Raw genomic sequence first — 17,126 nt, forward strand, 5'->3', positions numbered from 1 at the left:
AATTTGCTCTCAAAATAAAAAATATCTAAATTTTAGTTTGGGGTAACTAAAAATATTCATTTTTTAAGCTGAAATCTTAAAGTTATTTTTGATTAATTGATTTTCTCTGATGATCATGTAAGAATTGTATCTGAATTCTACGAGGTTGGCAAATTAAGCGCATATTTAAGTGGAACTAAAAAAATTGTTGACCTTTTCTAAAAATGTTGGTAAACCTAGCTTCTTCGATTTGCAACTAATGACAGGACATTCATAGGTTTTCTTTTTTGTACTCCAGATGAATGATTTTCTTACCCGAATTTTGTTCTTTGCAAAGCAAAAAATTAAATTTTAAACATGCAGTTCAGACTTCAGCTACTATTAATGCTTTCGATAACATACTAGTTTAACTCTGATATCCACTATTTTTTCTTTATAATTTATTTTATAAATGCAAACTATAATTTCTTGCTAGAAGCAAAAAAGATTTTCTATTACTAACGGGGTTAGTAACAACAAAATTAAATAATACTCTTCAACAAGTCTACACTATATTTAAAATTCTTAAAAAAGAAAAATAAAACAAGAAATTTCTTTTATTTTAAGTCCCAAAATTAAAATGAAATTTAAATGATTACCTAAAACATTGAATTTTAACACCTTGACTGCTATCATCGCTGTTGCCTGTCATATTTCCAAATATACGTGTGGGTTTTTTTTTTCGATATATGCATCTTAATTGAAAACCAACATTTTTTCAAAGAATTTTGAAAAGATCTAGATGGATAGATTCAGTATTTCTTACGCTTTTTAACGTAAAATAGAAATATTTTTAAACCTTCTGTTCCTGAGAATTTATATATGTTACCATTTCCAAAGTAAGATTTTTCGGCTTGTCTTTTACAAAAGATGTAAGTAAGGCCTAGAATCCTAAATTTATCTTAATGGTGTGTTTGAAATACCAAATTTTACAACTGAGATGACAAAAAAAAACTATTTCTGTGCAAAATGACATACTTTTGGCACCTGGGTGTATATATCGCAAGAATTAACGTTTTATAGTTTAGTCTGGCTTCCATAAGAACTGGTTCTCAGGCTTAATTACAACCAGTTTAATAACTACGTGTCATTAACTTGAGCACAGTTTTTGTTCCATTCAAATCGATTATGTTTTAACAAAAATATATTTTTATATGTAAATCATAAGTAATTTTGGTTTTCTGCTTATATAAAGATATATTGTAGTAACTTTATAGATATATTACCTGGTTATCTATAAAATGCCAACCATTCGAATTTGTTTAGGTACGGTTTAACAACATTCTGACATTTTTGACGTCAACATGGACGGGAACTCGAAAAAAGAAAAGATAGCTGCTGCTAGAAAAAAGGTACCATGATCGCTCTCAATCACCCAGTAGTAAATTTTTAATAAATAACATGTTGCTACTGTTTGATTAGTGTATTGCAATCAACAATAATTGTGTAGGGTCAGACCTAAAAACTAGGGTTGACACCGACGTGTTTGTATATTAATTGTTGATAGTCTTGTGTGTCTGGTAGATCAACAAACGTACCTACATTGTATGTATAGTGTATGAATTAAACAATACAGACCTACATCGTCTCTATGCTGTATGGATTATATTTAGGGATTTAGTCTCGTTAATTCAATCCAACAATTTAAATATTGTGATAATTCTGTTTTGAAGCTGAAGAAATTTAAACAGTCCTCTGGAAATAACTCGACAAAGTCATCAGCATCACAGAGTAAGGATGCCAAAAAGCAAAAAATGCCTGAAGTCTCTGAAACAGCAGAAAACTCTACACCAGAGGTTCCCGTCCAGACAGATGAGGTCAGGCAGTGTGTAGTCATTGAACACAATCAGTGTTTTTAAAGGTTTTATTCAGGAAAACTCTGTTTCTTTATTATTTGAATGTTCATTGGATCATTATTTTTTTGTAGACAAAAGAGGAGAAAAGCCAATCTATGCCAACACAACCTGAAACACAAATGCAGTAAGTTATTATTCAATGTACAGCGTATTTCTTAAAACTATAACTGGAAGGAATATGATATGCTGGTTATTTAGGCTTTATCATAGTGTTACAGTCAAGGATGTTTTTCGAAAGATCTTTACTCTAAAATCATTTTAAAATCAATTCTAGACATTTAAATCAAATATTTAAATGGCAGTGAGAGAGGTAAAGGAGTGCATGAACTTGACAGCAAACTGTGTCTTACCATGTGTAAGTTGAATTAGAATAAGTTGATTTTATTATGTAGCCATCATTGCAATACATTGTACAGAGCTCTGGGTTAGATAGTGTTATAACATGTTTCGAGGGTTATATTATATGTCATTATATGCCTCAAACTGTTGAATTGGATTGAAAAATTTTTAACTGTTTTTATTACAGAACCACTGGGTCTACTGAAAGCCTTCATCAATTATCTAGACAGCTGAATGGCCTCATATCAGAAGTAGGTTTATAAAATGTTACATGTAGATGCAATGAAATCAAAAATTGAGTATTCTTATGGTCTGCCACAGATTGTATTGAGCTTATTGGCATGAAACAGCAGTATTCTGTGTATATAAACAAGAGCACTTCATTATTTTTCATTATTACATTGCATTTTTCATTTGACATTTTCAGCCACAGTCTATGGAAGAGGAGGATGACTCAAATTCTAGCTATATTGAGGTAGATGTTAATCCAGACAGTGATTAACTAATGCAAAATTTTGATTTAAAGAAGACACACCTTTGGACTATACTGTACTTAAATACATTTTGCTAGATATCTCACTTCTTTTTACAGACTAGAAACAAAGAACTGGCAAGCCAGCTACAAAAACAGAAAGAGGAAAACCACAAATTACAAAAACAAGTGCAACAAGCAGTCAGTATCTCTTTAATCATTATTATTGTATTCATCAACACTGTCCTATCCCTTAAACTTTTCTTCCCTACCCCAGCCAACTAGGGAGGGAGGGGATGACTTCAAACTTGGTTGGGTCTGTTTTTATCTATTTATTACCGGTATCTCTTATTTTGTAGTTCAGGAATTTTTTATAAAGCTATGGATCTAAACTCTTATTAGTCCCCTACCGGTTTTCACCGGAGGGGACTATAGCTTTCCTCTGCGTCTGTCTGTCCATCTGTCCGTCCGTCTGTCTGTCCGTCTGTCCGTCTGTCTGTCCCACTTCAGTTTTCCACCCCTTTTTTCTTTATGCGTTTGAGGAATAATATGAAAATTGCTGAACAGCTTCAAAATGTCAAACTACAGATCAAGTTTACACTTTTGTTGCATCTGGTTGACATATTTTTTAGAAAATTAATGTTTTATATTCCAATTTTTTAATGTTCGGGTTCGATATTCTGCATAACAGTGCATTGTTTCACAATTTCCACAAACCGGTAGGGGACGTGTATTGCTTATGCAATACTCTCAGAATGCTTGTTGCTTGGAATTTTGTTTTGCCAAATGAACTTCATCTAAGTTTTGGATTAGGGCAATTGAAGGAGAGGGTAAAACATCTGAAGTACTGGTATTAGAATTCCTTAAGTCAATTTAATATGATACTCGGTGTGAGAAAAAACTGGCTGACTTACCTTTTTGCTTTGGTTACAAACATTTCATATGACTTACCATTCCTTTCAGAGAGAGCATGCCCAGAGTCTGCAATCTCAGCTAGACCAGGAGATGGAGACCTCTACAGAGAAACAGAGAAAGGAGGTGGGGCCCCTCCGAGAACAGCTACAGGTACAGGGTCAAACTCGGGGTCACACTGCTACTGTCAGGACACGGATCAACACAGATACATACGACTACACGTAGAGAGCATGCATGAACCGTAGACTTACAAATTACAAAGCATGCAGAGTGTATAACACACATATATATATATATATATATATACAAGTACATAAACATGATGCCATTGCATACATAAACGGACCATAAGTAAAATGTTTTGAAAAACAATTCCTACTGAATGGCTTACCTCTTGTTGTTAAATACTTGCACTCTAAGTAAAATGTTATACCAGTAGGCAGCATGATTTTCTCTGATTCATGGCATGAAATTAAATTGCTCTCATTTTCACATTAATATGTTACATTGCTCCTAAAGTCTATTACCCGTTTGTTTTTATCAGGCCATTCAATCTGATGTCCAGGTAGTGTACATGTAACTCTTCATTCCTATCATGTCCCACCTACTGCACACTGCACCCATTTCCAAAAACAATTTCCTTGAATGTTTCCATTCGTATCCATCTCATATTTTATGATTTTGATGGGAAGGGAGGGGCATTATAAAAGTCATTGTCATCTGACTTTGCAGATAATTAGGTAGTAAAAGCTAGGCTTGGGGTCATAGATTGTTGCATGTTAAAGCTTCCTTGGAGTTGGCCTTTATAATTAGGATTTTGGGTCAATTTTGTTTCATATTTCTTACAAATATCTCTCGAATAAAGAAATGTTGTTATTGAAGTTTAAGGACTTAACAGCCATTTTCTTTAGCATATTAGATAAGTCAGAACCTTTTAAGAAGAAAAATCCATATGAATATCGTCAAATAATAGTATTACACTAATATGTTTTAGCATAAAAATATTGTGTAATTAATGATTTCTTGTACTAAAAATCTGTTTTCTTTTATTTCACATAAAAGAGCTTTGAATTCTTGTTTCAGGTTCACATACAGACGATTGGGATTTTGGTAGCTGAGAAGACAGAATTACAATCTCAACTAAGCCAATCACAGAAAATAGCTTCTCAGAGGCTTTGTAAGTATATATTGAAAAAGATAAGCTCAAATTCAAGTTAGTGGGAGAGAGAAGAGAAGATGAAATGAGTATTAAGACTGAAATATTATGAAACTCTTTTCTTATGATCAGCTGAGATTGAGGATATAAGTTCTCGATTAAAGACATCCCGACAGAGAGTGGGTGACCTAGAACGAAGCCTTGCCACAGCCAATAACTCTGCTCAGCAGTTTGAAAAGGTGAGAATTTTGTTTTGTTTTTATTGTGGTTTGTTCCTAATATTAATGGTTGTCTCAAATGAGATTTTTTGTAAGAATTTAAGTGTTCTTAACAGCATTTTATGATTGCATGTATATGTACACTATTAATTTCTATCAAAATGTTCAGGTTTGACAATGAATACGTGTTTTGATATCCTTCTGAATATATGATTTTTTAACGATTTAGAGTAGTAAAGAGTTTGCAAGGGAGGTTGACAGACTGAAAATGGATCTCCACAAGTCAAGGTATGACTCTCAGAATGACTGACTAAATGAACATCATGGAGCATTAGCTTTAGAAGCTTTTTGACTCGGCTCTAACCTAAAAAATTTGGGAGTGGATTTTAATCAACTCTCCTATGCAGTTACTCAGGCAAACCAAAGTGAAACAATGTTTGGACCTCAGCACAAATCATTGCTGCTGACAAGACTTAGTTCTTGAAAATAATTGATAAATTCGATGTAATGTATACTAAAGTATTGTTTTTCAAGGAAACTTATTTATAAATACCTTGAAAATAGTCAGATTTTAAATTTTATGAACAATTTAAATATTTTTTGTAGTCGTATGTATTCCTACGCCAGAGTTCAATATAGTCTCGTTCAACTGACGCTTGGCTGTCTCAGTAAATCCCGCTCGCAACTTCTCGGGCCTCACCGGCAGGCTCATAAAATCACCTCAAATGTATTAACTTCACCGGATGTTAGAATTTTATACAAATGGAGTCACTTCCCATTAAAATAAGTATCGGCTACACAGCCTTGTACCGGTATGTCGCTTCTGTGTTATATTTTATGGTATATCATTGACTTTAATTGAGTATAGCTCACATCTCAACAGATCATAAAATAAGTTGTATTTATACTAAGATTTATGAAAAGGGGGGTTGTCATGGAGGCCTAGGTAATACATAGGCCCGAGAAGTTGCATTTGCGTAAATCCTTGTCGGAGATTTACGGTGTCAGCCGAGCGTTTGGTTGAACGAGACTAGAGTTCAATATTGCTTGGATCCATGCAATTTTCGAGAAATATTTCTATTACTGATACATAGTTTGATTGAATTAATTTTATCTTTAAATATTATTTAACATGATTCATATGGGGGTTTCTCGACATTCTTGTCGAAAAAGTACAAAAATTCATTTATAAAAATGTGTGTAATTCAAATTAGAAACTACATGTACTTGTCATGCAAAATAACATATCATTGATTTTAAAGTAAATAAACATCGACAAAATTAACTCCCATCAGTTCTTCAGTACTTTGATTTCATCAGGATGTTCCATCTTATTGAATCCAACAATCATTGAAGAATCAATCAACATTTTCCACTTCTGTGTTTACAGTAAATCTGCCGAAGACTTACAACAGCAGGTGGAGGAGCTAGTGGGGGAGCTACAAAGCAAGGTGAGTGTAGCTCATTAAAGGGGAAGGAAACTAAAAATATGTTGTACGATAAATCAATTAATTATCATCTACTATAATTGTAAATCGTATTTATTTTTATTAAAAACCCCGGAACAATGAATAAATCAAGAAAATCGATCCCGCCGCCATGGGGGCTGCCATTGAACTTTAATCTATGATGTCACACCATCTATTCCGGTTTGTCTTATCAACATAACATCATGATATTCGCTCTAAATGACAAGTTGTGGAAAATTTGAAACAATATTGATTTGAGACCGTTCTTTTACCTTTGCAAACTACAAACTAACGTCAAATGGAGCATGTTCGTTGAAATCTAAAAGTGTAGGTTAGTGTCGGAGAAATCTCCGCATAAATGTGGAAATTGTCAACAGATGCCAAGTATCATAGAAAATGTCTGCTGTCGTTATTTCGACATGGTAATTCTGACTTTAAAGAATGAATTTTAAACATCCCGATTACAATTATAACATTTATTCAGTTAGTGAAGAACTTGACTTGAAATAAAAAAATTTAATTGAGGTCATTTTCAACTTTGAATGATAGCAGATTAACAGCTGTCATTTACTTATAAAAATGCATATATTTATGCATACAATGATACATGTATTTATTCTTTAGATTGACGTGTGAACTCAAACATTATCAATTTTGTTTAGTTGATTATTTGAGTAACAGAAAGGTATAAACCAGCGTTAATTTTATTCAGAGCACTGTGTACATTCATTTGTATATGTAAACCAAACCGGAATAGATGGTGTGAAGTCAAAATAATTATTTTTTTAAGTTTTTAATACAAAAGAGTTCTGCATCATGTCAGCCTCCAGTAAATACGATTTCTCCAACTTCAAACGTTCATTAAAGCTTAATTATGTATTTTATTTTCAAAACAGCATGACCACATGTGATAATTTACACCACTTTATTAAAATAAATAAATTATGTTTTTGACTTTCCTTCCCCTTTAAGGAGAAAGCATTCATTTTAATAAATCAATTGAAATGATTTGTGACGTATATAAAAAATTCAGTATTTGAAATGACAAAGTTTAGATAGACTGCATTAAAAGGAACAAAATTGTTTACATCTCACAGTCAAAAGGGTTAGTATTGATTGGTTTTCTTTTATCTATTTTTTTTTCCTTTTTGATTTAGAAATTTGAGTGTAGTCAGCTTGAAGAAAGTGTTCAAGACTACAGGTCAAAGGCGGAGATGGCGGAGTTGTACGTTCAGCAGTCATCTGGTCAGACAGAGAACAAAGAGCAGACGCTACAGGCCATGGACATTCAGCGGCGTGAAACCGAGGCTCTCAGGACAGAACTGGCCGAGGTTTGTAGTCATCCTCATTGTTTATTTATTTGATTCTAAAGAATAAATTACAAGAAGAAAAGTACACAGTTTATTTTAGATGTATATTGATCATAAAGGCACTTGGACACGATTTCAGATCCAAAATTTCATTTTTATTTTTATGTATAAAATGGTTAACTGGTGCATTTTAAGTGATTGACCAAAATATTGAATGTTAAAGTCAAGTTACAAGCGAGATACAGAGGTAAGAATTGGTTGTTATGTAAACAAAGCTCAAGTCTTATAGTTATTTACAAAAAATGTAAGGTAGAGAATTACCATCTCTAAGACAAAATGACATGCAAAAAACAATTTAAACTAATTCAATATCTTCATAAATACTATTATCAACAAAAGAAGCATACATTTGATTGAAACTTACACCAATACAACGGCAGAACTGTAATGTATGGTTTGCAATTAGTAAACAAAGTTTTAGTTTTAATAAGAATGTTGTTGATTTGATTCAATCAATGAATTATTTTTCTTTGTAGGTTCAGGAGGCATGTAACAGATTACTTTCGGAGAAAGAGGAGAGCAACAGGCATTATCAGTCAATTATAGATCAGTTACAGCACCACAACTCTCAGCTAACTAGTCAGGTAATAACAGGACTACTTACTAGTCAGGTGATTACATGTCTACTTACTAGTCAGGTAACTACAAGTCTACTAGTCAGGTAATTACTGGTCTACTTACTAGTCAGGTAATTACAGGTCTACTTACTAGTCAGGTAATTACAGGTCTACTTACTAGTCAGGTAATTATAGGTCTCAGCTTACTAGTCAGATAATTACAGGTATAAGCTTACTAGTCAAGTAATTACTGGTCTATTTACTAGTCAGGTAATTTCAAGTCTACTTACCAGTCAGGTAATTACAGGTCTCAGCTTACCAGTCAGGTAATTACATGTTTACTAATTATTCCAAGACACAACTTTCTTGTTAACTCAACCAGGATATTATGTCTGCCAATAAGGTTCCTTATTGCTAGCCAGAGTATTTCAAGCCACAACTTACAAATCAGATAAAAAGGATTAGCAGTGAAGCAATTACCAGTACTAGTTAAAACAGAGTAGGCTGGTAATAAGTAGCTAATTCTTCCCTAGTACCATTGGATTATGAACTATGGTTATTTTTGTAATCCATGTTATTTCATTGTTGTTGTAGATCACATCATTAACAGAGGAAAGGGAAAAACTTGTCACAAGGGAACATGACTTGGAAGTGGCAGTTCTAGAATTACAAGAAAAACTACGTAAGTTCAACCTATCAGTATCTCTCCGTGAAAATCTCTCTTCTGAGTTCTGTTCAGAAATGTCATCATATCAAATTTATAGTCCTTTACTAAAGAATCAACTGTGAATCTTACATGTAAAATAAGCATGGCAGAGATGGATGCAGACCAATAGACACTTATTTCTATATGGAATAGCAATAATGAGGAAAGGCATCCTTATTGTGTATTGATTTGTGTTTTGTTTTTTCTTGGTGGGTGCAGAGAATATTGACAGTGAACAGACCAGTCAGATGAATGACAGTGCCCGCCAGAGTGAGGAGAGGATCAGTCAGCTGTCGTCTGAACAGACCGACCTTAAACAGCAGCTTGAGGCCCAGGTCCGAGACAATGCCAACCTTAGCAGGTCTGTCCATCTGTCTGTCAGTCTGTCTTTTCCTTCATCTGTCTGATTGTCTGTTTGATTTTGCATATACAATATCAGATGTACATGTATGACATATGTGCAGTGTATCACATTGCCTTCACAGTTTGTGTAGTACATTGTAAATGTGGATCTTTGGTTTCAGACTGATGGAGGAAAAGGAGGAAAGGATCTCAGATCTTGAGGGGAGTCTGTCCCAGCTGAGGAGGGAGGCAGCGGACGCAAGTCAGCTGTTGGAAGGTGTACAGAACGACAAGACTGCCCTCAGCCGTGCCCTCACTCAGAATCGTGACCTTAAACAACAGCTGGTGGAGCTACAGAATGGTTTTGTCAAAATGGTCAGTTGGCTTATCTCATACAGCAGCCATAATATAACTACTCATGTTTATGCTGTGCGATATTAAACATTGACTTTAATAGTACTGACTATTTATTTTGCTCTACTTTGATTATTTCCGGACAGTGTTAAGCAAGTATGTGAGAGAGAGAAAAAGAAAGAGAGAGAGATGCATATTAGATAGTATAGAGAAATATTTTAATAATGAATTAAAAATTAAATGGGTGCTCTTTATTTCATTCAGAGTAATGACAACATGGAACTCATGACTAAGGTCCAGTCCGAGCAGCACAGCTCCAGGGAGCTCCTGTGTCGATTGAGTCAGCAGGACGAGGAAATCAAGCAACTCAAAGAAATGGTGAGGCTACTGCAACTGTATGACTGTTTTATATTGGTTTGAGGGAAAAGGCTGAATGACCTAACAACTACCTTGTGCCCTTGTTGATCCTTTGTTGTTGAAAATCAATTTACCCTCTGCAGATATCTAACAGAGAAAACTCGGTAATGGAGACTCAGAGCTCAGAGAGCACATACAAGGATGACCATCTTCAGGACCGACTGAGGCATTATGAGGCTCAGGCTCAAATTGTGGAGACTCTACAGAGGGAGCTCCATAACTCACAGGTAATGAACTAGACCCAGTGAAACTCAGGGAAGGGCTCAAATTGTGGAGACTCTACAGAGGGAGCTCCATAACTCACAGGTAATGAACTAGACCCAGTGAAACTCAGGGAAGGGCTCAAATTGTGGAGACTCTACAGAGGGAGCTCCATAACTCACAGGTATTTGGCAAGAACCAGTGAAACTCAGGGGGCTATGCTCTGTAATGTCACTTCTAATTACAATTTAGGTGGGACATTTTGGACTAGAATTTATTTAAGAGTTCTTTCAATTTGATATACATGTATGGCAGTTTAATCTCCTTCTGAATTTAAAGATTAGCAAAGAAATGATTGGGAGTTGCATCCAATATAGTTTATTTATTCATTATCTTACCAATATGAATTACCGGTAACAAAATTAGTTGTCAGGGTGTATTTTTCAAGTCACCTATTATCTGTGCTTTTTGCTTGATGTCAATGTTTTCAAACCAGTTTTTCTCCACTAATCAAACTTTTGAAGTGAGGTTGATTTTGAAGTAATATGATAGAAAAAGTTTCGAGAATCATTATGTCTTTTATCATAATACTTGATCGATGATAATAATAGTGTGATATACAGTATAATGTATTTGATGTAATTTATATGTTAAGTATAAGACTTGATTGATGATGATAATTGCTTGATATACAGTATAATATATGCTTAATATAGGACATGATTGATGCCCTCACAACACAGAACAGTGAATTGAGGACCATGCTGATCAAGTCCTCAGAAAAGTCGGAAAACAATGAGTCCTCTCCCATGGAAGTAGACAGCGAGAGGGATGAATTGGTAATTCTTTGTTCATCAGTCTCACATGTTGTGAATAGTTTTATGTAAACATGTACATCAACACAATAACATGTGCATTTATTAGACTTTGAGGTCAATCAAAACATTATACTGTAAAAGTATTATATTTGGCGTGAACGATATTTGGTGGAAAATAGTTTTTGAACAAGTTGGCATGGATTTGAATTAGTGTATTCCTGAATGTGACTATTCTTATACATATATGCATGACATTTGTACTTGATTTAGCAGAAGCCACAATCTGCTAAAAATGCTAATCAAAATACACAGCCAAATGTAATATATTTACAGTATACCACTAAATGTATACCTACAGAGTACATTTGAGTCTTATTGAATCAAAGAAATCTATTAATTAGTTTTTTAAAAAATGTTCAACTTTAGTGATATGTCATCATCTTTAAGTGTTTTGAGTTTTTGATTGAGTGCCTTATGCCCCCACAGATTGCATCCCTACAGAAGACGGTGCGTCATTTGGAGGTGGAGCGCGAGCAGTTGAACCAGAACCTGAAGGACCAGCGGGAACTGTCTGACAAACTGAGCGTGAACCTAGCGGACATGCAGGAGGAGATCATTAAACAATCTAATGGTAAACCTCCCAAAAGTAAGACCCCCATCTCTCTCTTCTAAGCATGTGGTACTTGTACAGTACAAGTACGTCCTTAAGATGCAGACCTAATCACAACTCCGTCAAATAATCTGGTTTCCCAGGGGCACAGGTGACTTCACATACTAAATTTGTTATACTTGTAGCACTGTACTTGTCTGTTTAAAGTACAAAATTAAGTAAAATTTTGAAATGAAGCATGATCTTGTTGGTGGTTTTGAATATTAATTTAAATGTTAAGTGAAATTTTGAAATGAAGCATGATCTTGTTTGTGGTTTTGAATATTAATTTAAATGTGCACAGATGGTATGGTGATGGAAAGGTTGATATGACTGTAGTTGGACTGTTTAGTTTTCTAAGACATAACCACTAATCAGATATAATGACAGAAAAACTAAATTATTGTTCTATGGTTGTCCATTCTTTCACTGAATATTCCATTTACTTGATTGAGATAAGATTTTAATTGTGTTTTGCATATTATTTTAGGAACTGCAGTTAGTTCACTGGAATACACCAAACTGGAAAATGCCCTGGAAATGATCGAGGTAAAGATAGTCAAAGCTCGTACTGACGAAATGAAACAGTAAATCTGTGGCAAAGCTAAAGGTTTACATGACAAAAGATAGTGATTAGTATTTTACATTGCTTCTATACAACATGTTAGATATACAACAGACTGATGTGATGTACATGTATCTGAATCCTAGGAGAAATATACCAAGGTGATGAGAGACAAGGCCGACCTGTGTGACAGAAATGATGAACTGGAGCACATTGTGTTACAGCTGCAGGGCGAATCAGATACAATAGGTAACTATGTAGTGTTGTATATAAAGGGGGGATAATTAACTGGTGCACATTGTGTTACAACTGCAAGGCATATCAGATACAATAGGTAACTATGAATTGGTTTTTATAAAGGGTAGTAATAACTGTGGTGTATTACAGTAAAACTTGGTTATAACGAAGTATAGGGACTGATGGATATTCTTTGCCATATCTAAATTATTCTATATGTTTAACGAATTTGTTATTATAAGTTAAGCAAATTCCCTATATACATGGTTTCTTGTACAAAACTACCATTTATGATGATTGGGCATATAATAAAAATACATTATTTCAATGCCATAATTAATCAGATTGTAAATTAAAGGGTTTATTTTGAAATACATGTATATTCATTCAAGTTTTTATCTCAATTGATATTGTACTTTTTTAAGATTTAAAGAAATTCGTTAAAAACATTTTGAAACTTTAATATTTTTCAACTCTAGTGAGTTCAAAATCAATTTGCATTATCTGTAAATTTGTTATAACCGTAAAATTATGCAAGCTTTCCTTAAAGATTTTGCTGGTGGCTCCACAAAACTTTACTATATCTAAGAACTCGCTACATGTATGTTCATGTTCATACAAAGAGTTTTACTGTACAGGGGAAACGTATGTTAGTTATAGGAGAGAGTGAGACAAGTAGATGTAAAAATTAAAGGGGGCGACAGAATTAAGGACTGAATTTCAAATAATATATTGTAATTGAGTTATGATACGCTAGGTATTAGAACATGTTCTTGCACAGTAATGACAAAAACAAAATTTGGTTGTTTTTGTCACAGGAGAGTACATTTCCTTGTATCATCACCAGAGAGCTTTACTTCAGCAGAGAGAGGCTCAGAAAAATGACTACATATCTCACCTGGCCAGAGATAGGGAAGAAATACAGGTGAGTCAGAGTTTATATTGACTGCAAACCTGTAGTGATGAGGAATTAAAACATTGTAAATGAAGAAAATTAGATTGCAGCTTGACTGAACACAAAATTCTGTAACCACTCTGCAATAGTTTTATTCTTGCTATCAATCATTTAACATGAGGACTGCAATAACTTTACGCTCTGCTGTCAGTCTTAATCCCCATTGTATTTATGAGACCAATACTGTTAAGTAGCCCTGACATTGTGCATTACAGGGTAAGCTCAGTGAGCTTCAGCTGCTAGTGATGCAGCTCCTGGGAGAAAAGAACATGTTGGATCACTACCACGAACAATCTCTGACAGGAAGCCTTCGTCAGCTAGAGGAGCAACAGTTCCAGCAGTATCCCACTAACGGCCATCATCCAGGCATCACCAATGGGAATGCAGGTCAGTTATAGTTCTTTACTCGATACAGATGTGTTATACTGAGTCAGTTATCTTTCTTTGAATGTTATGGCTTTTTTAGTTGATGTACCAGATTCAACTTTAAAATAATTTTTTTTCATTGTTTTGTTTACATATTAAAACTGTGATATTTATCATTTGAATGTCAAAACTCATTTAATACCGGTATTACATCACGGTGTGTTACAACATTTGATATGAATTTTTAAAATTGATTTGCTTATCTCAAAACAAATTTTTTGTTGTTTTATATTCAATTCATAATTGTATTGTTGATTTGGTATTGCCATAGACTGGCCAGATTACACAAGTTCCGAGTCCGAGGCAGAAAGTGAGGTGGAGGCGGTAGTGGGCCCTGTCCATTCTGATCGCAACGAATCTGCGGCCGAATCCAGACTTCATCCGGGCATTCCAGAGTCGGAGAAGCATCACCACCACCCACATCACCACCATCACTCCCATCAGCCCCACTCAGAGGAACAACCAGCCAAGGACAATCACACGGCCAACAAAATCCTCCATCTTCTGTCAGAAATCGGACATTCCAATCTCATTGACCATAACATGGATGATTGTATAGACCACAATTTCTTACCCTGTAAATACTGCAAAGGCCAGGTCCATATAGTGTGAGAGAGGCTGCAAGTTTTCTGATAGCATGGACTTATAAACTTTTTTTATTATGCACCATCAACCATGTGCAATAAGGTCTTTCATTGATGTACAGGTTTCTAGTGTCCTGATACGGAACTTGACACTGTACCTTATGATTGTGATACAGAGCACATATTTTCCAAAAAGTCAGTATTTCTATTAATATGTGCAACCTGTAACCAAGGAAACAAGAGAAACGCATGTGGAATAGACATCTGTGTAGGTGTCATTCAGGACATCCATGGCCACTGTAATGTACTGTAATGATTGGTCTAGCAAAACTCAGGATTTTTATCTTAAGTACATTGTAGCTTGTTGATGTCGTATAAGAGGGGGCTATATTAAAATCATGTTTTTTTTAAAATTTATAATTTTCAATGACTGTTCAATATAGTTTTGGTGAAGGAGCACATCTCATCATCTTTACTCTGCCTTGAAAGAAACCGGATCATATATAGGGAGGTCACTTGACAGGTTCTGTCTTACAGATAAAAACTTAAAACTCTGTCAGTTTTCATTCTGACATAAAAAGCAATGCTACATTCTTAAAATTGTTTTCTCTATCCTTCATTATATTTTTGTCAAGTACAGAGTAATTTAAAGACAATGTCTTTAACATTAAATAGCATATTTTTTATATTTTCAATATATAGGTACTATGATGTACAATTTTTGTGGAAAAATGTTTTCTTTTTACCAACTATTTAATAAGTTATGTAAAAGTCTAATAGTGGTAGCTAAGTGAAGTAAACATTCCTACCGGCGTATAAGTCATGCACTTTTTCTCATTTAACTCGAGACATTTCTGTTTCGTTAAAGTATTCAGAAAGCTGTGTTGAGATTTTGAGTTGTGATTTTTTCTTTCTGTAAACTTTTTTTTTGTATCGAAAGAAAAAAAAAGATCTGTTTAAGGAAATCTGTTCAATACCAGGGAACTCATGCTGAGCTTCTTCATTGAAGTTCTGGCCAGAATATTCAATATTCTGCCACTGAATGAGCATTGGGATATTAGACAGTATTGTGACCATACAAGGATTCGTAATACATGTTTTTGTTATTATTTCATTGTTATAACATTAATATCTTATTTAAAGTGTATGCTTTAATCTTTGTTATATCCCTATTTATTTATCTAATACAAATCATAAAACAAGGTTAAAATTGACTCACTTCATTCATTGTAAATGGAATGTATTTATAGTGGATGATAATTATGTTTATCAACCAATAATGACTACATAAAAAACTATGAAAAACTGATGTTTGTTTTATTTTCACTTGCAAGACATACAGACAGCTACATGTATTTTGTAGTTGTGTCTGTATTCTGTAAAATATCAGTAATACTTCAGAAAAGGTTAACTCCATTCTTTCATAAAATAAACACTAGGATTAAGATATCTTTTCGTCCAAGGTATATGTATATAATGTGTTAGGGTGTATGAAATACCTGAATGTGGTGAAGCATGTTTAGTGCTCTCGGCTTATATAGGGGGTGTGTAGGGATGAGCAGATCAATAAAAATCGACAACGAATATGGCGGTAATCGGAGATAAAAGGGAAATAATGCGTACCGGTTTTTATGAATTCATGTCAGCTTTAAGATTTGACTACCGCCAAATGTCAAGGGTGTCATTCACAGAACCTTATTGTAGCTGTAAAACTAATGTGAATTGAACGACTTTGATTGATGTAAATTACATTAATTGGATACTTCTTTTAGGAGGTGAGTGACAGTAACAAATCTCAGGAGACTTTGCAGTCAATTGAATGAACTTTTTGCACTCCAAACCTTTTTTTATTCAAGAGTTGGCCAATCATAAAATATTAAGAAAAGTTATCATTTTTTTCAAAATATGTAGTGTAAATTATGATTTTTTGGCATTGTTTAAGAATAGTAAAGCTAATTCAACTTTTTATCAAGAGAATTGGAAGAAAATATCCTATACTAAGAAGGTATGATTAAAAAAAAATGAACTTTAAGAGGCTATAAGTTTGTTTTTAATTGATATTTTTAAATATTCAAAAAGTTGAATTATCTTCCCCTTTGAATAACCCTTTAAAATCAGACTTAAGATTCTAGTGATCAAACAATCTACCAGTATTACATATAAAATATGATAGGTGTACAAGGACCATCAGACAGCTGTTTCTTGCATGGAATTTACAATGTGAAATCTTAATGGGACATCGATTTTGATTGAACATTGATTGAGGACAAGTTATCAACCTTATCTTCACAGACTTTGTCATTCTGAACATGAACAATATCCAAGGATTCATAAAAACTGGAGAATGAAGGAGATTTTCTCTATCAAACACTTAGCATTATGTTAATACATGGATATTTACATCCTACACAAAAAAGACCAAAGTTTGCTGATATTCAAAATGTCTGTTTTTCAGTTACTTAGATAAAAGTCAAAAGTTCTTGATAATTAAATATAGAGCAA

General features: G+C 33.9%; 1 protein-coding gene across 3 annotated transcripts; it reads left to right on the forward strand.

The window, feature by feature from the left end:
* The first annotated feature begins 1,211 nt into the window (after positions 1 to 1,211).
* Positions 1,212 to 15,892, forward strand: LOC105338909 (golgin subfamily A member 2). Of its 3 annotated transcripts, none has more exons than XM_011444217.4 (26): positions 1,212 to 1,370; positions 1,692 to 1,835; positions 1,946 to 1,998; positions 2,401 to 2,464; positions 2,641 to 2,688; positions 2,806 to 2,886; positions 3,649 to 3,750; positions 4,145 to 4,165; positions 4,684 to 4,777; positions 4,889 to 4,995; positions 5,204 to 5,262; positions 6,365 to 6,425; positions 7,601 to 7,774; positions 8,290 to 8,397; positions 8,965 to 9,052; positions 9,296 to 9,437; positions 9,601 to 9,793; positions 10,037 to 10,150; positions 10,273 to 10,416; positions 11,107 to 11,229; positions 11,695 to 11,854; positions 12,348 to 12,406; positions 12,569 to 12,671; positions 13,478 to 13,584; positions 13,830 to 14,001; positions 14,312 to 15,892. In XM_011444217.4, the coding sequence occupies exons 1-26, from the start codon at positions 1,323 to 1,325 to the stop codon at positions 14,650 to 14,652; spliced, it is 2,910 nt and encodes a 969-aa protein (XP_011442519.3). In that variant the 5' UTR covers positions 1,212 to 1,322; the 3' UTR covers positions 14,653 to 15,892. The 3 variants fall into 3 exon arrangements, with proteins under 3 accessions (XP_011442519.3, XP_011442520.3, XP_011442522.3); XM_011444218.4 differs by having other exon boundaries at positions 11,695 to 11,839; positions 14,312 to 15,891; XM_011444220.4 differs by lacking the exon at positions 4,145 to 4,165 and having other exon boundaries at positions 14,312 to 15,891.
* Positions 15,893 to 17,126: the final 1,234 nt, after the last annotated feature.

Source organism: Magallana gigas, chromosome 2, assembly GCF_963853765.1.
Source record: "Magallana gigas chromosome 2, xbMagGiga1.1, whole genome shotgun sequence".
Lineage (NCBI taxonomy): Eukaryota > Metazoa > Mollusca > Bivalvia > Ostreida > Ostreidae > Magallana > Magallana gigas.

Bases quoted from the DNA above. Each gene is read 5' to 3' on its own strand.
- LOC105338909 (XM_011444217.4), top strand. From the start codon at position 1,323: ATGGACGGGAACTCGAAAAAAGAAAAGATAGCTGCTGCTAGAAAAAAG. The intron at 4,166-4,683 runs GTAGTGTACATG...TTCTTGTTTCAG, and splicing joins CCATTCAATCTGATGTCCAG to GTTCACATACAGACGATTGG. The intron at 9,053-9,295 runs GTAAGTTCAACC...TGGTGGGTGCAG, and splicing joins AGAATTACAAGAAAAACTAC to AGAATATTGACAGTGAACAG.